This window comes from Phyllobates terribilis, unplaced genomic scaffold (genome assembly GCF_046119375.1).
Source record: "Phyllobates terribilis strain yellow unplaced genomic scaffold, ASM4611937v1 Scaffold_10__3_contigs__length_209671492, whole genome shotgun sequence".
NCBI classification, from domain to species: domain Eukaryota; kingdom Metazoa; phylum Chordata; class Amphibia; order Anura; family Dendrobatidae; genus Phyllobates; species Phyllobates terribilis.
Genome location: NW_027362770.1, coordinates 167,087,216 through 167,112,173, shown reverse-complemented (window position 1 = coordinate 167,112,173; position 24,958 = coordinate 167,087,216). Strand labels below are relative to the sequence as shown.

Genomic DNA, 24,958 nt, shown 5'->3' with positions numbered 1-24,958 from the left:
AGACATTATAACGGTCCCCCGTACATCATGGAGGTCAGTTTCATAGATGTAAGGAGTTTTTTTTTTCTAGTGTAGAGAATCTTGATTGGCCAGAGAGTATTGAATTCTCTTTCTGTATGGGAACACCAAGGAATCTATTGGTACCTGGTGTGATCCATGAAATTTTCAAGATTTTAGGGTACAGTCTACATCTACACTTAACAGCTCAGCAGCCACAAGATGAAGGGACAAGGAAAAGCATCATTGATTTCCAGCAACCCCCAAGTTCAGGCGTCAGGTAGCTGAAGTTAAGCTTTGAGCAGAACGTCAACCGTCCACCAACGTAACACGTTTGCTGTCTTTGCAGCAGTTCCCAGCTCCAGTTGCAAGAAACCCGCTTCACACGTATTGCACCAAGTTCCCATTCCAAGCAACGTACGACAGGCCACCACTCAGGGTCCCAGCGGGAACTTCCTCATCAGCCAACTCCAGTCCCGAAAAGCCTTCTGCACTACTCTTCCACCAGCTGTCAGCTTCGAGGAGCACAGGGCAACTTAATACACAATGCTTCTCTCCGCTGCAGGCTTCCAGCCAAAGTTTTACACACAGTCCGGAATCTTCTAGCTCCCGACTACAGAAAAATCTCTTCAGTTTTACAGCTTCATCTTCTTCATCATCACCACCCAGCAACAGAGACCCTCACTCTTTAACTTCCACAGCTCTATGTTCCAGGCAAAAAGGTAACCACATTCTACTTGCTGAGTATTCCCCCCGATACCTGCCGCCACAACAAACTAACTATCCATTCACTGAATCAAGGCTTCACCAATCAAGGGTCTTCACCCCAAGGTCTCTAATACCACCCCGTTACACCGACCACACTGACCTCCCTGAAAGATTATTTAGTCCCGACTCAAACTAATTACTTCTGTTCTGTTATTCTCATCTTGAAAGAGACGGGTCAGACAAAAATTTTTTTTTACATTTTTATGGTTCCAGGGTAGATTGCAAATTGTATATTTGTGGATATTCTGTGCAATTGACCATAACATAATTCTTAATTTATTTATTTATTTTTTTTATTTAACATTGGCCAAGTAGAAATGTAGGGACCGTAGGGATCACTGTAATTTTTTGAGAGCACAAAAGGTAAAACATTCTAGATTTTTGGAGCTGGTCTTGGAAATATGGGTTGTTAAGCACATTGTCTGTTCATTTTCATTTAGTTTGCTTTCTAAGTGGCCTTATATGCGGTGTCTTCCTAACCGTTACATGTTAGAACACTGTGACTACTTACATTTGTTAAAATTTTCTGAAGAACTTAGCGATTAAAGTTGTATTTTAGGCCGGAAGAAGGTCCTGATGGTGCATAACTGATAATAAAAAAATCCTAAAAAGTAAAGCTGCCAATACATATGTGGCTCCCATACGTCTAATTTCGGCTGGACTGGTCAAACATCTTATTTAGTATGGTGGCCTCCAGAATCTCCCCCAATAGCAGACGTTGGCTAGAAAAGAATCAAGCAGTTGAAGTTCAACATGACCAATCATTTTGTTCTCAGGGGACATAAGTTGCCACTAGAGGCTTCTGTCAGTGGCTTATTATCCTCTCTAGTTCAAAATTAGAGTTAAGCAAAAAATTTGTAGGGAAATGGGCTAGTGTTCCTGTTGGTAGTCCATGGTCTCTGGATCCTACCACCGGATCATACCTTTTTGGCTCCTCTGCTGATTAGTTGACCTGGCGTGACATCATCGTTGAGGCGTGATAAAATGCCAAGCTGACTAATAAGAAGAGGAGCTGGGGATACCAGCAGGTTAGAGGAAATTTGGTGTACTCTGGAGTGGTACCAGAGACTACAGATGTGGCTGCCAGACCATAGCCATGCGAACCTCCTACCTACCAGGGTGCCCTGGTCCTCTTTTGATTAGTTGGCGTGGCGCGATGTGTTCATTGAGGCGCGACATCAAGCAAGGCTAATCAGAAGAGGAGCTGGGGATACCAGCAGGTAGGAGGAGTTTGACAGGCTCTGGAGTTGTACCAGAGACTATCGATGTTTCCCCCAAACCTGAGGCTGCGATCCTCCTCCTACCTGCCAGGGTGCCCTGCTCCTCATTTGATTAGTTGGTATAGCACAATACCATCGTTGAGGTGCGACATCAAGCCAGGTTAACTAATCAAAAGAGGAGCCGAGGTTACTGGCAGGTAGGAGGAGGCTCATTGGTCTCTCATCCGGCAACCATGGATTAACGACTTGGCTGCTGGACCATGGTCCTGCAATTCTTCTTGCTCAACTCTATTCAAAATACATGCAAGTGTTCATGTATTTGGGTGAATCGGAAACAGTAATACAATGCTTTCTAAAGTTTATGTCCAGCCTTAAACACTTAAAATGATTTGCCTAATTACCAAGTCATTAAAGAGAAATTTCATCTTTAAATGATAACTCATCATACCCAATAATGGCCGAACAATAGAATTTCAGAATTATAAACACTTTGGTTCCTTCCACTCTCTGAGGTCAGTTTGTAGTTCTTCTCAGGTTGAAATCCAATTGGTCTGGAAAAGTTAATAACCGTGCGGTAATTGGACCTGTAAGAAGTCGTCCACATTGTACAGTCTCGTTTTGTTGGAAGAGTCCAACAAAAATAACTTAATCACAAGGTGTCCAGGCATTAAGTCCCATCCCGCACCCATTCTAATGTTCAATTCTCCTGCAGCGCCACTACAGAAGAATTAAAGCATTACACGATGCCTATAAAAACCAGTAGATGCCTAGGCCCTTCAAAATGAGAGACAATCTTGATAGCCTCCTTGATAAAGGTCTCAAATGGGGAAAACCCCTCTATTAGCTCAGAATTTCCTAATAGGGTATTTCAAAATGGGTGTAAGATAGTAATCGTGGGTCAAATCTTGTGATCGAATTTGCACATTTTTTGGTAACCAGTAGACTGTAGGAAAGCACCAAACATTCCGATTTAATATGAAGAATTGCTTGAGTGCACCCTTTTGCTCTAAAAACAAAAAACACCAACCACAATGTATTTCACTTCTCTAGCACTTTACCCCCACTTATTTATCTATATTTATCTAAGGTATTTTTACACCTTTTTAGGTCACCTATTCGAAAATGTATTGACATTTCTACATATTTTCCTAGGAGGCTATCGGACTTTAATTTTTAATACACCTTTAGTTCCTAGCGGTAAATTATAGAATTCTTACTTCCTTCCTGCCACCATTAAGGGAGAAATTAATATATATATATGCCGAAACTTAGATACCTCTAAATCCTGAAAATAACATATGCCCTAAGGTGTCGCACCATTGGTTTTCGATTTTTGGCATTGTTGGCGAAGTGTTTTCCGGTTGATATGTGAATACTCTTTTTGAGTGTCAAGATAGTGCACAGAGAATGACCAATTTTGGATCCAAATTAATGGTATATCAATTCAAGAACGTTGGTTGATTGGGGCTTCTTTACTCTTGGATGGCTCAACTCATCCATTAAACTGAAATAGCTGTTGCCAATATTTTTTTTTAATTAAAAAGAAGAATTTTCAGATTTTTTTTCAGAAATTCTCCCATAAATATCTGATAATAATTGTTCATTATTAGGAATATCTGCATGTCTATTGTAATTATTCACATTGGATACACATATAAATTGGATGTCCTTTTTCCAACAAACCTAATTATTATGACTTATGCTTTCGATGGATCAACACAACCAAGCCGAAATTAATGTGGTTGAACTTAATGGTTGACTTTTGAAGTGATCCCATAATACATTCCATCATGCAGTATTTTAATTTTCCATTTGTCTATTTTTTTATTATTTGAGGGAGGGGAGGGTTAGAAGATTATAATTTATATTATTTTTTTATTAATATATAGTAATAAACTGTATTATTCTTGTTATTATTATAATTATTATGCTATTATTAAATTATTTTATTTGGAGCATTTTGTAATAGAAATTATTCCATATAAAATTTGTAGCTACATTTATATATCTATATAAAAAAAGCAATATAAAAGCTGTGTTGAAATTATGAACAAAGTTTTAATAAAAGGTACAAAGATTAGCATGAAAAAGTGAATAAACTTTTTGTTACTCTTGATATAGCAATTTTAAATTTTTAAGAAAAATTATCGATTTTGTTTTTGAGCCTCTCAGTCTATGATATCAAGTTGATGGTTGATACAAGAAGAGTAAAAAAAAGTGAAAATATAACAAAAAATTACCTTAATAAAAATATTTAAAAAAAATAACTGTATTAAAAAATAATTAATAATTTAACATGACTATTTAGATATATTTTACATGTAATTATATGCCAAGATTAAGGTGCATGCATGGATTTTACTTTGGTTAACAAGTTAATTTCAAATATATTTTTAATGGGTCTTCAGAAAATGACCGGCTGTTTAAGTCTGTTGTTTATGTTAAATGTATTATTTTTTTAATTGTTTTTTTTCATATCTCTATCTGTATTTAAAAAAAATGAGAATTCTTACACTAAACATTGAGGCTATTCTAGTCATCAGCTGTAATCATTGTAATCCTGCCTGTGATGATAATGAGACTGCTGAAGAGCCTCAGGAAGTATGAGCTTAAGATAGCCCCAATGGGCAATTTGAAAAATTGCAAAATTCATAATTTTGATTATTAATGCAAATTGTGATATGATTTAAAAAATTGCCATTTTTTTAACCTAAAATATTTGATTTTAACAGTAGGTCATTTTCTGATTCTACATTTCCTTTGCAATAATTTTCTTTACAATTTCACTTAAAAAAAAATGTTAGAAAAAAATATAGGTTGCAAAAAGAAAATACATATTTTTTTAAAATATATTTTTTAGCCTTGGTTGTAGCACCCAAAATTTGGATTTAAAACACTCGTAAACTTTGATTCACTGTCTCCTGCTTCATTGTGTCAAAACTCCGAGTTGTATTAGGCTAGGACTACATGTCGATTAGAAGTCACACAACATAAAATCCCAATGTCTAGCTTCTTCATTGCAACTAATAATGGTGCGCATTCCACCATTTGACCGAAGAGATGGCAAAAGTCCAACCATGCCGAATTTCTGCATGACCACATTCACTAGTTGCGGTGGGAAGCATGGCATTTGCAATTTTTTTGTTGCCTTAGCCTTAAGTAATTTATATATGTTTTTGTACAATAAAGGGGCAGACCCTTCCCAAATGAAATACATGTTTTTTTTTTCAATTGTTGACCACTTAAGTTTATTCTAATTTACAAAAACATTTCGGCTTTTCTTTTACTTTTTTTTGTTACTTTACATTAATAATGTACTAAATATTTTCTTCTTATCCATTTTTATGTAATATTTCATTATGTAATATCTTGCTTAATTTATTGTATAATACAGATTTTTTTTTACCCCTAATACATAATTTTAATCTATGTTTATATTCAAAATTGTTTTAATATTTAGTTAAAAAAATATATGGGACTGCCCCTTTAAAATGTAACATTATTAATACATATGCTTTAATTAAGTTGCTTAGTATGAGCAATTTAGAAACTAATATTTATTACTTTGATTATATCTTCAACATTTTGTCTACTTTTTTTTGCCTTTGGTGCAACAATTGGAATTTTCCCTGAACTTTGAAGCAGCAGCTGTGATGAAGGCCTATTGCCAAAAAGACCTTTAGCTCCAATTCGTAATAACTTACTACAGGAATCTCTTTTCAGCTGCCTGTCTCCTGGATCTGTTCTCCAGAACGTAAGTGAGGACAGGAAGAACAATGACCATCAAGAAGAAGTGTTATAAAGGCTACTGACTGTATTAGGATTTTTTTCTAAAAACAAAAAATACTTCCGATGTTACATTGTAGTGACTTTTAAAAAAATTGTTGCCGCAACGGACTCAAACTATTTTATCTCTTCCCATCTTATTCTCCATTTAAAGTGATTTTGGACAGAAAATAAAATATTCCTGCTTAACCACCAATTTAAAATTTATTTAATTCACCAAAAAATGACTGTTGGAAATCAATAACTGAATTATTGACTTATTTGGGGTCTATGTATCATAGCTTAATCTTGTAGTCGTGAATATTATGGCACAGAAAAAAACATCCGTCACTACCTTTACTGTTAATTGGGGTATTAGGATTCAGTTTTCCAATTTTTAAATTCTTAAAACAAAATTTTCAACAAAATTTTGACTCATCAGAAAATGATGTACTGTTTAAATAAGGTTTTTATGTTTATGTTAAATGTATTTTTTTTCTTTCAAATTTTGGTATTTTCATTTTCATATCACATTCAGTATTAAAAAAAATATATATATAGAAAGCTTGCAATTCTCACACTGGCCATGGGGGATCTTCTAGACTCATACTTCCTGTTCGTACAGGAAATGCACATGTACATTAGCAGCAATAAACAAATTGAGACCCTATGATTTGTATTGAAGCATCTAATGAGCGTGTACAAAAGTCATTGTGAAGGGAGTGGGAAAAGGTGAGCTGTAACATCGCCAATTGTGATTGGTTGATGAGGTGTTATCAGCCTTTGTAGAGTGGTGTTAGCTGTAATTGTAATCCTGTATGTGATGATAATGAGACTTCTGAAAAGTCTTTTGTATAAAACAGGTATTGGTTATAGCCTGCTCAATTTTTTATTTTTTTTTAATACAGATTGTGATATGAAAACAATTAACAAAAAAATGAAAGTAGAAAAAACACAAACAACCTAATTTAAACAATAGGTATTTGTTTTATTATACAGATCCTTTAAATGTGTGATAATCAAAACTAATTATTCATAGAGTGCTAATATAATTAAAAATATTAGCGTACAGACATGATCAAGTGTAATATTTTTTTCAGGTTTTTTTTTTTGTATTTCTGTTTAATAACAATTTTTTGGTCTTAAATTTCAAAAGCGATCTCCTCTAAAATTCCATAATATTATATCAATTGTAATGGCGTTGATACATAGACCCGGAAGAATGGAGCACAAATTGTTATGTACTTAAAATAAATAACATGGAGCTAGATTAGCTCATAATATATCCATTTTTGGATTTTTTTTATGTCCATTTGGTCTGTAGAATGCTATGATGACAATAAAAAACTAGTTAATATCTGGGTACTTTCATGAAATTTATATTGTTTTTTTTTTTAAATATTATTTACTGGGTAGCCTCTTTTTGAGAATTTTATTACGAAGGTTTCTGAAGAATTTTATTATTATCAATGGACAACCCCTTTAATTTGACCATTGATTAAACTAAGTTCATGTTGCCCCATATCTAAAGTAGCTACATAAAAAAGGAATCATCTTGAGACCACTCATAACACAAGACTCTTGACGTTAAACTGATTCACCTATAGGTTCTTAATAAATTATTTAAATTTTTTTAATATATTTTTTTAAAATATATTTTTGTTTTCCCATTTTCCCAAAATTTTCACTGTCGAATGTAAAGTACAAACTTGTTATTTTAAATTAGCTCTCCTCCAGAAGGAGGAAAACTCATTAGAAAATCCAGTGTAGAGCATGGTACAAGTCCCAGTAATTGGTACTGCCCAAAAGTTGACGTTGACTCGTGGTGTCACTGAGGAGATCCAAATGATGTATTAAGACTTACCTCTAGACACCGTTACATGGGGTAAAGTATGCAAATAAAAAAGATATGCTAAATTAGATGCCCATCTGTAGACAGTTGTGTTCTGGGCATTGTTTGTTCTTTAGTTGGCTGGATATGACATACAGACAAGTGGTACCTCCCCTGAGGAGCGCTTGACACAAGTCTGCGGTGACAGCTCTGGTTCCAACTGCTGTATTTTCAGACAATGATCCATAGGAAAGAAATATGCAAATTAGCTCTCTAGAATGAAGGAAAACACATAAGAAAATCCAGTGTAGAACATGGTACAAGTCCCAATAATTGGTACTGCCCAAAAGTTGACGTTGACTCGTGGTGTCACCGAGGAGATCCAAATGATGTATTAAGACTTAACTCTAGACACCGTTACATGGGGTAAAGTATGCAAATAAAAAGATATACTAAATTAGATGCCCATCTGTAGACAGTTGTTTTTTGGGCATTGTTTGTTCTTTAGTTGGCTGGATATGACATCCAGACAAGTGGTAACTCCCCTGAGGAACGCTTGACACAAGTCTGCGGTGACAGCTCTAGTTCCAACTGCTGTATTTTCAGACAATGATCCATAGGAAAGAAATATGCAAATTAGTTCTCTAGAATGAAGGGAAACTCATTAGAAAATCCAACGTAGAACATGGTACAAGTCCCAGTAATTGGTACTGCCCAAAAGTTGACGTTGACTCGTGGTGTCACTGAGGAGATCCAAATGATGTATTAAGACTTACCTCTAGACACCGTTACATGGGGTAAAGTATGCAAATTAATTACCAAGAAGGAAAAAATATATACTAAATTAGATGCCCATCTTAGACAGTTGTTTTTTGGCCATAGTCTGTTCTTTAGTTGGCTGGACATCACATCCAGACAAACTGGTACCTCCCCCAAGGAGCGCTTGATACAAGTCAGTGGTGACATCTCTGGTTCCAACGGCGGTATTTTCAGACAATGATCCATAGGAAAGAAATATGCAAATTAGTTCTCTAGAAGGTAGAAAGTTATCCCAACATATCCAAAGCAGACACCCATCCACAGACAGCTATTTTGGGGGCATTGCCTATGGATCTCTTCAATCTGAACCATCACCCTTTCTGATATAGATGTATATGTTTAAATAGAATACTAACTTTGTAAGAACTTTCCAAACTGGACTAATCCGAATTTATACTTACATCTGTGTACATGGAATGTACTCACTAAGCCTATATTGTTCAATGTGGATTATGTGATAATTTATTTGTCACCATTTATATGATTTTTGGCAGGGATTGATCAATGTACGTCCAATATAATGAACCTCAAAAAGGTAAAAAAAAAAAGCATATTTTACAGATTTACTGTTAATATTTATACAAAAAAAATCTAGAACATTTTAAAGGTGTCATTTTTAATATTAAAAGTTAGAACAAGTTTTGAAGGTTTAAATGTTAAACTTAAAATTTGGAAATGTTTGAAAGCTTAAGTTTTAATTTAAAAAATGTGAAAAATATTGAAGGTTTTACATTTTAATATACAAACATTTTTTTAAAAGGTGTAATTTTTAATATAAAAAAATTGAAACTTTTTGAAGGTTTAATTTTTAATATTACACATTTTTTATTTTTTTCACATTTTAAGTTTTAATATTAAAAAAATGAAAAATGTTGAAGATTTAATAATTTTCATTATTAAAACATTGGAAATTTGTAAAGGTTTATTTTTTTATATTACATTTTTTTATTTTTTAAAAGTTTTTTTTTAATATTAAAACAGGACATTTTTGAAGGTTTAATTTTTCATATTAAAAATGTTGAAATGTTTCAAATGCTTAATATTAAAAAATGTAAACATTTTGAAAGTTTAATTTTCAATATTAAAACACTGGACATTTTTAAAGGTTTCATTTTTATGTTAAAAAAAAATATACATTTTTTTACGTTTTTTTTTAAATATTGAAATATAGGAAATTTTTGCAGGTTTAATTTTTAATATTAAAAATGTTGAAATGTTTCAAATGTTTAATATTAAAAAACTGAAACATTTTGAAGGTTTATTTTTTTTTAATATTAAAATATCGGAGTTTTTTCAAATGTTTAATCTTTATTATAAAAAAGTGGATATTTTTGAAAATTTCATTTTTAAAATTATTGTATTCCAATAATAACCATTCTGGAATTGAGTATACGAGTTGTACATGATAGAGTTGTTCATGATATCGACGCCAGTCAGTACCATGGCATTTACTGCAAAAAAATAATAATTTATTAACTTGGGGGCCTATGGATGACGGATGGCGTCTCTCTAGCGATCTATGAAATGTACATATTTTGTCTAGTGTTATGCATCTCAGGTTTTGAGACAAGTTAAAGGGGCTGGCCATATTACTTTTAGTGTCACAATTGTGTGGAGAACATGATTTTGGGGCCCTTACGAATATATAAGTATCACAGGTTCTCCCTCTTCTTCTTCAGACTGCACGGTTCTCCTCTTCTCAAAATGGCCGCTCATAGAGGAGCATGTGACCAGATATGACCATCAGCCTCCTCCAATTAAAAAATACTCAGCGTAAGAAAGGTCTGGTCACATGCTCCTCCCAGAGCGGCCATTTTGAGACAGGAAGGCTGTACTGACAAGCCAGCAGCTAGGAAGAACCCGTTAAAGGGATATTTTTATCACGTATCCACCTGATAAATGATAACAAGCAAACACATGCAGACCCCCACTGATCCCAAGATCGCGGCTCTAAGATGTCCTGTTGGAATGGAGTAGCGGGCCGCACATGTGTTGTCTTTGGTCGGCCATCTTGTCTTTCATACTGTCACCAATGACTATGTATGAATTTCCTCATATACCAATGTCACCTCAGCTTTGTCTGATCTCATCTTTCTATTACGGCAGTGTAAATCCGCACTAAGTGCCTCTCTAGACCATATCTATACATGTACCAGCCGGTCCCCGGGGATGTTATTGTGTTGTGCAGTAATGTAGGAAGCCATGAATATCATTGACTTGATCCTATATCACATGTGGTGGCAGATTTATAACTTCCATTGGAGACTTGCAGGAGGAAGAGATAACCGACCGATAACCTTCCAGACAATAAAAACTGCCAGTAACATCTATACATCATGGAGGCCTTTGTAGTTTCTTTGTTAAGGATTGTATAAAAAAGCTTCTGTAACTGCAAACGGGAGAAAGTCTGGAGACCCCTGTAATTGTATCATATGGATGTGATGGTAGTGTTCATATACAGTTGAAACCAGAAGTTTCCATACACTATATAAAAAGACACATATGCATGCTATTCCCAATATCTGACATGAAATCAGAATAAACCTTTCCAGTTTTAGGTCAATTAGGATTACTATAATTTTTAATATTTGCCAAATGCCAGAATAATCAGAGAGAGAGAGAATGTTTTAAGGCATTTTTATTACTTACTGCAAAGTCTAAAGTTTCCATACATTTCATTAGTATTTGGTCCCATTGCCCTTAAACTGAATGACTTGGGTCAGACGTTTGAGATCTCCTTCCACAAGCTTCTCACAATAGTTGGTTGGAATTTGGGCCGATTTCTCCTGACAAAACTGGTGTAACTGATCCAGGTTTGTAGGTCACCTTGCTCGCAGCCTTTTCAGCTTTGCCCATAAATTTTCAATAGGATTGAGATCAGGGCTTTGTGATGGCCACTTCAAAACATTGACTTTGTTATCCTTAAGCCACTTTGTTACCATTTTGGCAGTATGCTTCGGGTCATTGTCCATTTGGAAGAACCATTACCGCCCAAGCTTTAACTTCCTGGCTGCGTCTTGAGATGTTGCTTCAGTATTGCCACATACTCTCATGATGACACCTATTTTGTGAAGTGCACCAGTCGCTCCAGCAGCAAAACAACCCCACAACATGATGCTGCCACCCCCGTTTTTCACAGTTGGGATGGTGTTCTTTGGCTTCTAACCTTTCTCCCTTTTTCCTCCAAATGTAACGATGGTCATTATGCTCAAAAAGTTAATTTTAGTTTCATCAGACTACAGGACATGTCTCCAAAAATTAAGGTCTTTGTTCCTGTGTGCATTTGCAAACATTAATCTGGCTTTTTTATGTTTCTTTTGGAGTAATGGATTCTTCCTGGCAGAGTGGCCTTTCAGCCCATGTTGATACAGTACTCGTGGATATTGACACAATCTTACCAGCTTCTGCCATCATCTTCACAAGGTCTTTTGCTTTTGTCCTTGGGTTGATATGCACATGTCGGAGCAAAGCACATTCATCTCTGGGACACAGAACCCGTCTCCTTCCTGAGCGGTATGATGGCTGGACATTCCATCTTGTTTGTACTTGCGTATAATTATTTGTACAGATGAATGAGGCACCTTCAGGTATCTTGAAATTGTACCCAAGGATGAGCCAGACTTGTGCAAGTCCACAATTCTCTTCCTGATATCTTGGCTGATTTCTACACAAATAAGCAGTGTGTTTCAGGTGTGCATTAAAATACATCCACAGGTGTGTCTCTAATTAACTCAGATGTTGCCAAAAAACAGAAGCTTTCAAACACATGAAATCATCATATGGGCAGTCCAGAATTGTTTAAAGGCATAGTAATCTTATGTTAGGATCATTCAGCCATGGAGGGTCCTTGTTGGAGTCGGGGTATCCCCGTAACAAGAAATACACAGACACGTAGTGTATAATCAAGTACTGGGAAGCCCCTGAGCGCGTCTGCCTCTATAAGTGCTGTCCCTTTATTTATACTAATAATCATTTTTTTTGTCAGACATGCGCAGTAAAATGCCTTTGTTTCACAAGCAGTGAAGTGATGATTCATAACAGTGGAATGTTGATAAGAAAGTTTCATAAACAGAAAAGTGATAATTCATAGCAATAGAAGGTTGCTGAGACAGCTAAAAACAAGTTACAATCTAATTTCTGGGCGTCAGTCCAAATGTCCAGATAAGGGAAGAATAACTTCATCTGTGTCTTACATCGTAGTCTTGGGTGAAGTATAACTTCTATCATCCTCTCACTTATTATATGTAAACTTTGGACTTTGCAGTAAGTAATAAAATGCCGTAAAATATTCTCTCTCATTATTCTGGCATTTGGCAAATATTATAAATGATGGTAATCCTAATTGACCTAAAACGGGAAAGGTTTATTCTGATTTCATGTCAGATATTGAGAAAAACATGCAGATGTGTCTTTTTATATAGTGTATGGAAACTTCTGGTTTCAAGTGTATCTATAACATATCTATCTGTCTCAATTAAATTGCAATATAAGTTGTATTGAAAACTTTCTTGGGTCTAATCTTTAAAATGTGAACTGATTTCTAAAAGCAGACTCTAATATGTGTTATTCGAGATGTGTTACCAGCTCTGATGCTTTGTACGTTGTCGGCTTTCTGTGATGTTTCCTGTTTGTCTTTTGCTTTTTATTTATAATCCATTCAATAATGTAACACTGTCTTGTCATTAGAAATTGCACTGCTGCCATCTGCAGGAAGAAAAGGGTACTGCACTCTGTTAAATACAGCAGGAACACCACATTCAGGTGTATATCCCAAATTTTATACCCAATCTCCCAGCAGAGTTCATCTAAACCTAGCATTAAAGAAATGTATGCTGCTTAAAGAGGTTGTCCACCTTTGGAAACTTTTTCCCCCCTTTACTTAAATGCATGTAATTGGGGCTTAAAAATAATTTTTGCAATTGGGTTTCATTAAAAATTTTGCACCGTTTCCCTTCTATAACCTCTGTGTTACACAATCTATCGATTGCTGCAGAACGATTAACTGAGAGTCAACTGAGAATCCGTCAGTGAGCGCGCTATGAAGGCCTGAATTGAAGTTTGTAGCTCTTTTTATTCATCTCTTCTTTTCCTGATTTACGACCACAGACCACATCAAAGTTGAATGTGCAGATAAACAAGGAGACTGTAAAAGACAAACGGTCGAAAATATTTAATGAAACCTATTTGCAAAAATAATTTTTAGGTGAAAAACACATCCATTTAAGAAAGGGAAAAAAATTGTCCTTAAAAGGGACCTGCCCCCTTTAAGTTGCTCCAGTGGAACCATAAGCGGGTTCACGAATGTTCAATTTAGAATCTGCAGTACCAGACACAGCCTATAGACAGGAGTGGCGCTGTTTTTGAAAAATTAAAAATTCTAATATCAAATAACCCCTTAATGTTCCAATAACAGCACTCTCTTTCATTCTCTCTTTTCCTCCTCTATATAACCATGGACCATGTCATCTCTTTGTATATATGTCTAATTTATCAGTTTCTTGTAGATTGTCAGCAGCCTGCTGCCTCACCGCCACTCTGCTCACAACTAACCCGGCGGCCAGACTGCCCGACCACCAGGTAATGTGCCGCTAACCCACTTATGTATCTATCGTCACTGCATGCCAAGCTTAGCCGTTTTCCCAATCTTCTTCCTTTTCTATGGAATCCTAAAGATAACTACTTCCTTTCTTTTCTGTCGCCTCCTGTTGAAGGATTTTAGGTTCAATGTCCAAATTTTTTACTAAAATAAAAATAATACTTGCTATGTATAGAGGAGTGTAGTGGACATGCTTTGTATAGGGGAGTGTAGTGGACATGCTTTGTATAGGGGAGTGTAGTGGATATGGTTTGTATAGAGGAGTGTAGTGGATATGGTTTGTATAGAGGAGTGTAGTGGACATGCTTTGTATAGGGGAGTGTAGTGGATATGCTTTGTATAGAGGAGTGTAGTGGACATGCTTTGTATAGGGGAGTGTAGTGGACATGCTTTGTATAGGGGAGTGTAGTGGATATGCTTTGTATAGAGGAGTGTAGTGGATATGCTTTGTATAGGGGAGTGTAGTAGATATGCTTTGTATAGGGGAGTGTAGTGGATATGCTTTGTATAGGGGAGTGTAGTAGATATGCTTTGTATAGAGGAGTGTAGTAGATATGCTTTGTATAGAGGAGTGTAGTGGATATGCTTTGTATAGAGGAGTGTAGTGGACATGCATTGTATAGGGGAGTGTAGTGGACATGCTTTGTGTAGGGGAGTGTAGTGGACATGCTTTGTATAGAGGAGTGTAGTGGATATGCTTTGTATAGAGGAGTGTAGTGGACATGCTTTGTATAGGGGAGTGTAGTGGACATGCATTGTATAGGGGAGTGTAGTGGACATGCTTTGTATAGAGGAGTGTAGTGGACATGCTTTGTATAGAGGAGTGTAGTGGACATGCTTTGTATAGGGGAGTGTAGTGGACATGCTTTGTATAGAGGAGTGTAGTGGATATGCTTTGTATAGGGGAGTGTAGTGGATATGCTTTGTATAGGGGAGTGTAGTGGACATGCATTGTATAGGGGAGTGTAGTGGACATGCTTTGTATAGAGGAGTGTAGTGGACATGCTTTGTATAGAGGAGTGTAGTGGACATGCTTTGTATAGGGGAGTGTAGTGGACATGCTTTGTATAGAGGAGTGTAGTGGACATGCTTTGTATAGAGGAGTGTAGTGGACATGCTTTGTATAGAGGAGTGTAGTGGACATGCTTTGTATAGGGGAGTGTAGTGGATATGCTTTGTATAGGGGAGTGCAGTGGATATGCTTTGTATAGGGGAGTGTAGTGGACATGCATTGTATAGGGGAGTGTAGTGGATATGCTTTGTATAGAGGAGTGTAGTGGACATGCTTTGTATAGAGGAGTGTAGTGGATATGCTTTGTATAGGGGAGTGTAGTGGATATGCTTTGTATAGGGGAGTGTAGTGGATATGCTTTGTATAGGGGAGTGTAGTGGATATGCTTTGTATAGAGGAGTGTAGTGGACATGCTTTGTATAGGGGAGTGTAGTGGATATGCTTTGTATAGGGGAGTGTAGTGGACATGCTTTGTATAGGGGAGTGTAGTGGACATGCTTTGTATAGGGGAGTGTAGTGGACATGCTTTGTATAGGGGAGTGTAGTGGATATGCTTTGTATAGAGGAGTGTAGTGGACATGCTTTGTATAGAGGAGTGTAGTGGATATGCTTTGTATAGGGGAGTGTAGTGGATATGCTTTGTATAGAGGAGTGTAGTGGACATGCTTTGTATAGAGGAGTGTAGTGGATATGCTTTGTATAGAGGAGTGTAGTGGACATGCTTTGTATAGAGGAGTGTAGTGGATATGCTTTGTATAGGGGAGTGTAGTGGATATGCTTTGTATAGAGGAGTGTAGTGGACATGCTTTGTATAGGGGAGTGTAGTGGATATGCTTTGTATAGAGGAGTGTAGTGGACATGCTTTGTATAGGGGAGTGTAGTGGACATGCTTTGTATAGGGGAGTGTAGTGGATATGCTTTGTATAGAGGAGTGTAGTGGACATGCTTTGTATAGAGGAGTGTAGTGGATATGCTTTGTATAGAGGAGTGTAGTGGACATGCTTTGTATAGAGGAGTGTAGTGGATATGCTTTGTATAGAGGAGTGTAGTGGACATGCTTTGTATAGAGGAGTGTAGTGGATATGCTTTGTATAGAGGAGTGTAGTGGACATGCTTTGTATAGAGGAGTGTAGTGGACATGCTTTGTATAGAGGAGTGTAGTGGATATGCTTTGTATAGAGGAGTGTAGTGGATATGCTTTGTATAGAGGAGTGTAGTGGATATGCTTTGTATAGAGGAGTGTAGTGGATATGCTTTGTATAGAGGAGTGTAGTGGACATGCTTTGTATAGGAGAGTGTAGTGGATATGCTTTGTATAGAGGAGTGTAGTGGATATGCTTTGTACAGGGGAGTGTAGTGGACATGCTTTGTATAGAGGAGTGTAGTGGACATGCTTTGTATAGAGGAGTGTAGTGGACATGCTTTGTATAGAGGAGTGTAGTGGACATGCTTTGTATAGAGGAGTGTAGTGGACATGCTTTGTATAGAGGAGTGTAGTGGACATGCTTTGTATAGGAGAGTGTAGTGGATATGCTTTGTATAGAGGAGTGTAGTGGATATGCTTTGTACAGGGGAGTGTAGTGGACATGCTTTGTATAGAGGAGTGTAGTGGACATGCTTTGTATAGAGGAGTGTAGTGGACATGCTTTGTATAGAGGAGTGTAGTGGACATGCTTTGTATAGGGGAGTGTAGTGGACATGCTTTGTATAGAGGAGTGTAGTGGATATGCTTTGTATAGGGGAGTGTAGTGGACATGCTTTGTATAGAGGAGTGTAGTGGACATGCTTTGTATAGAGGAGTGTAGTGGACATGCTTTGTATAGAGGAGTGTAGTGGATATGCTTTGTATAGGGGAGTGTAGTGGACATGCTTTGTATAGGGGAGTGTAGTGGACATGCTTTGTATAGGGGAGTGTAGTGGATATGCTTTGTATAGGGGAGTGTAGTGGATATGCTTTGTATAGGGGAGTGTAGTGGACATGCTTTGTATAGGGGAGTGTAGTGGATATGCTTTGTATAGGGGAGTGTAGTGGATATGCTTTGTATAGGGGAGTGTAGTGGATATGCTTTGTATAGAGGAGTGTAGTGGATATGGTTTGTACAGGGGAGTGTAGTGGACATGCTTTGTATAGGGGAGTGTAGTGGACATGCTTTGTATAGAGGAGTGTAGTGGACATGCTTTGTATAGAGGAGTGTAGTGGACATGCTTTGTATAGGGGAGTGTAGTGGATATGCTTTCTATAGAGGAGTGTAGTGGACATGCTTTGTATAGAGGAGTGTAGTGGACATGCTTTGTATAGGGGAGTGTAGTGGACATGCTTTGTATAGGGGAGTGTAGTGGACATGCTTTGTATAGGGGAGTGTAGTAGATATGCTTTGTATAGAGGAGTGTAGTGGATATGCTTTGTATAGAGGAGTGTAGTGGATATGCTTTGTATAGAGGAGTGTAGTGGATATGCTTTGTATAGGGGAGTGTAGTGGATATGCTTTGTATAGAGGAGTGTAGTGGACATGCTTTGTATAGGGGAGTGTAGTGGACATGCTTTGTATAGAGGAGTGTAGTGGACATGCTTTGTATAGGGGAGTGTAGTGGACATGCTTTGTATAGGGGAGTGTAGTGGACATGCTTTGTATAGAGGAGTGTAGTGGACATGCTTTGTATAGAGGAGTGTAGTGGACATGCTTTGTATAGAGGAGTGTAGTGGACATGCTTTGTATAGGAGAGTGTAGTGGATATGCTTTGTATAGGAGAGTGTAGTGGATATGCTTTGTACAGGGGAGTGTAGTGGACATGCTTTGTATAGAGGAGTGTAGTGGACATGCTTTGTTTAGGAGAGTGTAGTGGATATGCTTTGTATAGAGGAGTGTAGTGGATATGCTTTGTACAGGGGAGTGTAGTGGACATGCTTTGTATAGAGGAGTGTAGTGGACATGCTTTGTATAGAGGAGTGTAGTGGACATGCTTTGTATAGGGGAGTGTAGTGGACATGCTTTGTATAGAGGAGTGTAGTGGACATGCTTTCTATAGAGGAGTGTAGTGGACATGCTTTGTATAGAGGAGTGTAGTGGACATGCTTTGTATAGGGGAGTGTAGTGGACATGCTTTGTATAGAGGAGTGTAGTGGACATGCTTTCTATAGAGGAGTGTAGTGGACATGCTTTCTATAGAGGAGTGTAGTGGACATGCTTTGTATAGAGGAGTGTAGTGGATATGCTTTCTATAGAGGAGAGTAGTGGACATGCTTTGTATAGGGGAGTGTAGTGGACATGCTTTGTATAGGGGAGTGTAGTGGATATGCTTTGTATAGGGGAGTGTAGTGGACATGCTTTGTATAGAGGAGTGTAGTGGACATGCTTTGTATAGGGGAGTGTAGTGGATATGCTTTGTATAGGGGACTGTAGTGGATATGCTTTGTATAGGGGAGTGTAGTGGACATGCTTTGTATAGGGGACTGTAGTGGATATGCTTTGTATAGGGGAGTGTAGTGGACATGCTTTGTATAGGGGAGTGTAGTGGACATGCATTGTATAGGGGAGTGTAGTGGATATGCTTTGTATAAGGGGACTGTAGTGGACATGCTTTGTATAGGGGAGTGTAGTGGACATGCTTTGTATAGGGGAGTGTAGTGGATATGCTTTGTATAGGGGACTGTAGTGGATATGCTTTGTATAGGGGAGTGTAGTGGACATGCATTGTATAGGGGAGTGTAGTGGACATGCTTTGTATAGGGGAGTGTAGTGGATATGCTTTGTATAGGGGAGTGTAGTGGACATGCTTTGTATAGGGGAGTGTTGTGGATATGCTTTGTATAGGGGAGTGTTGTGGATATGCTTTGTATAGGGGAGTGTAGTGGACATGCTTTGTATAGGGGAGTGTAGTGGACATGCTTTGTATAGGGGAGTGTAGTGGACATGCTTTGTATAGGGGAGTGTAGTGGATATGCTTTGTATAGGGGAGTGTAGTGGGCATGCTTTGTATAGAGGAGTGTAGTGGATATGCTTTGTATAGGGGAGTGTAGTGGATATGCTTTCTATAGAGGAGTGTAGTGGACATGCTTTGTATAGGGGAGTGTAGTGGACATGCTTTGTATAGGGGAGTGTAGTGGATATGCTTTGTATAGGGGAGTGTAGTGGACATGCTTTGTATAGAGGAGTGTAGTGGATATGCTTTGTATAGGGGAGTGTAGTGGATATGCTTTGTATAGGGGAGTGTAGTGGACATGCTTTGTATAGAGGAGTGTAGTGGACATGCTTTGTGTAGGGGAGTGTAGTGGATATGCTTTGTATAGGGGACTGTAGTGGATATGCTTTGTATAGGGGAGTGTAGTGGACATGCTTTGTATAGGGGAGTGTAGTGGACATGCATTGTATAGGGGAGTGTAGTGGATATGCTTTCTATAGGGGAGTGTTGTGGATATGCTTTGTATAGGGGAGTGTTGTGGATATGCTTTGTATAGGGGAGTGTAGTGGACATGCTTTGTATAGGGGAGTGTAGTGGACATGCTTTGTATAGAGGAGTGTAGTGGATATGCTTTGTATAGGGGAGTGTAGTGGATATGCTTTGTATAGGGGAGTGTAGTGGACATGCTTTGTATAGAGGAGTGTAGTGGACATGCTTTGTATAGGGGAGTGTAGTGGACATGCTTTGTATAGGGGAGTGTAGTGGATATGCTTTGTATAGGGGAGTGTAGTGGATATGCTTTGTACAGGGGAGTGTAGTGGATATGCTTTGTATAGAGGAGTGTAGTGGACATGCTTTGTATAGGGGAGTGTAGTGGATATGCTTTGTATAGGGGAGTGTAATGGACATGCTTTGTATAGGGGAGTGTAGTGGATATGCTTTGTATAGAGGAGTGTAGTGGACATGCTTTGTATAGGGGAGTGTAGTGGATATGCTTTGTATAGGGGAGTGTAATGGACATGCTTTGTATAGAGGAGTGTAGTGGACATGCTTTGTATAGGGGAGTGTAGTGGATATGCTTTGTACAGGGGAGTGTAGTGGATATGCTTTGTATAGAGGAGTGTAGTGGACATGCTTTGTATAGAGGAGTGTAGTGGACATGCTTTGTATAGGGGAGTAGTGGATATGCTTTGTATAGGGGAGTGTAGTGGATATGCTTTGTATAGGGGAGTGTAATGGACATGCTTTGTATAGGGGAGTGTAGTGGACATGCTTTGTATAGGGGAGTGTAGTGGACATGCTTTGTATAGGGGAGTGTAGTGGACATGCTTTGTATAGAGGAGTGTAGTGGACATGCTTTGTATAGGGGAGTGTAGTGGATATGCTTTGTATAGGGGAGTGTAATGGACATGCTTTGTATAGAGGAGTGTAGTGGACATGCTTTGTATAGGGGAGTGTAGTGGATATGCTTTGTACAGGGGAGTGTAGTGGATATGCTTTGTATAGAGGAGTGTAGTGGACATGCTTTGTATAGAGGAGTGTAGTGGACATGCTTTGTATAGGGGAGTGTAGTGGAAATGCTTTGTATAGAGGAGTGTAGTGGACATGCTTTGTATAGGAGAGTGTAGTGGATATGCTTTGTATAGGGGAGTGTAGTGGATATGCTTTGTATAGAGGAGTGTAGTGGAGATGCTTTGTATAGGAGAGTGTAGTGGATATGCTTTGTATAGGGGAGTGTAGTGGACATGCTTTGTATAGGGGAGTGTAGTGGACATGCTTTGTATAGGGGAGTGTAGTGGATATGCTTTGTATAGGGGAGTGTAGTGGACATGCTTTGTATAGAGGAGTGTAGTAGACATGCTTTGTATAGGGGAGTGTAGTGGATATGCTTTGTATAGGAGAGTGTAGTGGACATGCTTTGTATAGGGGAGTGTAGTGGACATGCTTTGTATAGGGGAGTGTAGTGGACATGCTTTGTATAGGGGAGTGTAGTGGATATGCTTTGTATAGAGGAGTGTAGTGGACATGCTTTGTATAGGGGAGTGTAGTGGACATGCTTTGTATAGGGGAGTGTAGTGGATATGCTTTGTATAGAGGAGTGTAGTGGACATGCTTTGTATAGGGGAGTGTAGTGGATATGCTTTGTATAGAGGAGTGTAGTGGGTATGCTTTGTATAGGGGAGTGTAGTGGACATGGTTTGTATAGGGGAGTGTAGTGGACATGCTTTGTATAGGGGAGTGTAGTGGACATGGTTTGTATAGGGGAGTGTAGTGGAGATGCTTTGTATAGGGGAGTGTACTGGACATGCTTTGTATAGGGGAGTGTAGTGGATATGCTTTGTATAGAGGAGTGTAGTGGACATGCTTTGTATAGGGGAGTGTAGTGGATATGCTTTGTATAGGGGAGTGTAGTGGATATGCTTTGTATAGGGGAGTGTAGTGGATATGCTTTGTATAGAGGAGTGTAGTGGATATGCTTTGTATAGGGGAGTGTAGTGGACATGCTTTGTATAGGGGAGTGTAGTGGACATGCTTTGTATAGGGGAGTGTAGTGGACATGGTTTGTATAGGGGAGTGTAGTGGAGATGCTTTGTATAGGGGAGTGTAGTGGACATGCTTTGTATAGAGGAGTGTAGTGGATATGCTTTGTATAGGGGAGTGTAGTGGACATGCTTTGTATAGGGGAGTGTAGTGGATATGCTTTGTATAGGGGAGTGTAGTGGATATGCTTTGTATAGGGGAGTGTAGTGGATATGCTTTGTACAGGGGAGTGTAGTGGATATGCTTTGTATAGGGGAGTGTAGTGGACATGCTTTGTATAGGGGAGTGTACTGGACATGCTTTGTATAGGGGAGTGTAGTGGACATGCTTTGTGTAGGGGAGTGTAGTGGACATGCTTTGTATAGAGGAGTGTAGTGGACATGCTTTGTATAGAGGAGTGTAGTGGACATGCTTTGTATAGGGGAGTGTAGTGGACATGCTTTGTATAGGGGAGTGTAGTGGATATGCTTTCTATAGAGGAGTGTAGTGGACATGCTTTGTATAGGGGAGTGTAGTGGACATGCTTTGTATAGGGGAGTGTAGTGGACATGCTTTGTATAGAGGAGTGTAGTGGACATGCTTTGTATAGAGGAGTGTAGTGGACATGCTTTGTATAGGGGAGTGTAGTGGACATGCTTTGTATAGAGGAGTGTAGTGGACATGCTTTGTATAGAGGAGTGTAGTGGACATGCTTTGTATAGGGGAGTGTAGTGGACATGCTTTGTATAGGGGAGTGTAGTGGATATGCTTTCTATAGAGGAGTGTAGTGGACATGCTTTGTATAGGGGAGTGTAGTGGACATGCTTTCTATAGAGGAGTGTAGTGGACATGCTTTGTATAGAGGAGTGTAGTGGACATGCTTTGTATAGAGGAGTGTAGTGGACATGCTTTGTATAGGGGAGTGTAGTGGATATGCTTTCTATAGAGGAGTGTAGTGGACATGCTTTGTATAGGGGAGTGTAGTGGATTTGCTTTGTATAGAGGAGTGTAGTGGATATGCTTTCTATAGAGGAGTGTACTGGACATGCTTTGTATAGAGGAGTGTAGTGGACATGCTTTGTATAGGGGAGTGTAGTGGACATGCTTTGTATAGAGGAGTGTAGTGGACATGCTTTCTATAGGGGAGTGTAGTGCACATGCTTTGTATAGAGGAGTGTAGTGGATATGCTTTCTATAGGGGAGTGTAGTGGACATGCTTTGTATAGAGGAGTGTAGTGGACATGCTTTGTATAGGGGTGTGTAGTGGACATGCTCTGTATTGGGGAGTGTAGTGGACATGCTTTGTATAGGGGAGTGTAGTGGATATGCTTTGTATAGGGGAGTGTAGTGGACATGCTTTGTATAGAGGAGTGTAGTGGACATGCTTTGTATAGAGGAGTGTAGTGGACATGCTTTGTATAGGGGAGTGTAGTGGACATGCTTTGTATAGAGGAGTGTAGTGGACATGCTTTGTATAGAGGAGTGTAGTGGATATGCTTTGTATAGAGGAGTGTAGTGGACATGCTTTGTATAGGGGAGTGTAGCGGATATGCTTTGTATAGGGGAGTGTAGTGGATATGCTTTGTATAGGGGAGTGTAGTGGACATGCTTTGTATAGAGGAGTGTAGTGGATATGCTTTGTATAGGGGAGTGTACTGGACATGCTTTGTATAGAGGAGTGTAGTGGACATGCTTTGTATAGGGGAGTGTAGTAGATATGCTTTGTATAGAGGAGTGTAGTGGATATGCTTGGTATAGAGGAGTGTAGTGGACATGCTTTGTGCAGGGTAGTGTAGTGGATATGCTTTCTATAGAGGAGTGTAGTGGACATGCTTTGTATAGGGGAGTGTAGTGGACATGCTTTGTATAGAGGAGTGTAGTGGACATGCTTTGTATAGAGGAGTGTAGTGGACATGCTTTGTATAGCGGAGTGTAGTGGATATGCTTTGTATAGGGGAGTGTACTGGACATGCTTTGTATAGAGGAGTGTAGTGGACATGCTTTGTATAGGGGAGTGTAGTAGATATGCTTTGTATAGAGGAGTGTAGTGGATATGCTTGGTATAGAGGAGTGTAGTGGACATGCTTTGTGCAGGGTAGTGTAGTGGATATGCTTTCTATAGAGGAGTGTAGTGGACATGCTTTGTATAGGGGAGTGTAGTGGACATGCTTTGTATAGAGGAGTGTAGTGGACATGCTTTGTATAGAGGAGTGTAGTGGACATGCTTTGTACAGGGGAGTGTAGTGGATATGCTTTGTATAGAGGAGTGTAGTGGACATGCTTTGTATAGGGGAGTGTAGTGGATATGCTTTGTATAGAGGAGTGTAGTGGACATGCTTTGTATAGAGGAGTGTATTGGACATGCTTTGTATAGAGGAGTGTAGTGGACATGCTTTGTATAGGGGAGTGTAGTGGATATGCTTTGTATAGAGGAGTGTAGTGGACATGCTTTGTACAGGGGAGTGTAGTGGATATGCTTTGTATAGGGGAGTGTAGTGGATATGCTTTGTATAGGGGAGTGTAGTGGACATGCTTTGTATAGGGGAGTGTAGTGGACATGCTTTGTATAGGGGAGTGTAGTGGAGATTCTTTGTATAGAGGAGTGTAGTGGATATGCTTTGTATAGGGGAGTGTAGTGGACATGCTTTGTATAGGGGAGTGGAGTGGATATGCTTTGTATAGAGGAGTGTAGTGGACATGCTTTGTATAGGGGAGTGTAGTGGATATGCTTTGTATAGAGGAGTGTAGTGGACATGCTTTGTACAGGGGAGTGTAGTAGACATGCTTTGTATAGGGGAGTGTAGTGGATATGCTTTGTATAGGGGAGTGTAGTGGATATGCTTTGTATAGGGGAGTGTAGTGGACATGCTTTGTATAGGGGAGTGTAGTGGACATGCTTTGTATAGGGGAGTGTAGTGGAGATGCTTTGTATAGGGGAGTGTAGTGGACATGCTTTGTATAGAGGAGTGTAGTGGATATGCTTTGTATAGGGGAGTGTAGTGGACATGCTTTGTATAGGGGAGTGTAGTGGACATGCTTTGTATAGGGGAGTGTAGTGGACATGCTTTGTATAGGGGAGTGTAGTGGATATGCTTTGTATAGGGGAGTGTAGTGGATATGCTTTGTATAGGGGAGTGTAGTGGATATGCTTTGTACAGGGGAGTGTAGTGGACATGCTTTGTATAGGGGAGTGTAGTGGAGATGCTTTGTATAGGGGAGTGTAGTGGACATGCTTTGTATAGGGGAGTGTAGTGGACATGCTTTGTATAGGGGAGTGTAGTGGATATGCTTTGTATAGGGGAGTGTAGTGGATATGCTTTGTATAGGGGAGTGTAGTGGATATGCTTTGTACAGGGGAGTGTAGTGGATATGCTTTGTATAGGGGAGTGTAGTGGACATGCTTTGTATAGGGGAGTGTACTGGACATGCTTTGTATAGGGGAGTGTAGTGGACATGCTTTGTATAGGGGAGTGTAGTGGATATGCTTTCTATAGAGGAGTGTAGTGGACATGCTTTGTATAGGGGAGTGT

General features: G+C 38.9%; 1 protein-coding gene across 9 annotated transcripts in view; it reads left to right on the top strand.

Annotated features, from left to right (window-relative positions):
- The window catches only part of BICD1 (BICD cargo adaptor 1), a 296,972-nt gene that overhangs the window by 175,793 nt on the left and 96,221 nt on the right, over positions 1-24,958 (top strand). The window contains exons 8-9 of one of the 9 annotated variants that reach the window (XM_073650092.1): positions 347-719; positions 5,709-7,041. The exons of 1 other annotated variant lie outside the window; for it this stretch is intronic. In XM_073650092.1, coding sequence (XP_073506193.1) covers positions 347-719; positions 5,709-5,743 — 408 coding nt within the window. In that variant the 3' untranslated portion in view covers positions 5,744-7,041. Of the gene's footprint in view, positions 1-346; positions 3,852-5,627; positions 7,042-13,894; positions 13,978-24,958 lie in introns of those variants that run through there. 7 more of the 9 variants (XM_073650094.1, XM_073650093.1, XM_073650095.1 and 4 more) reach the window with 7 other exon arrangements.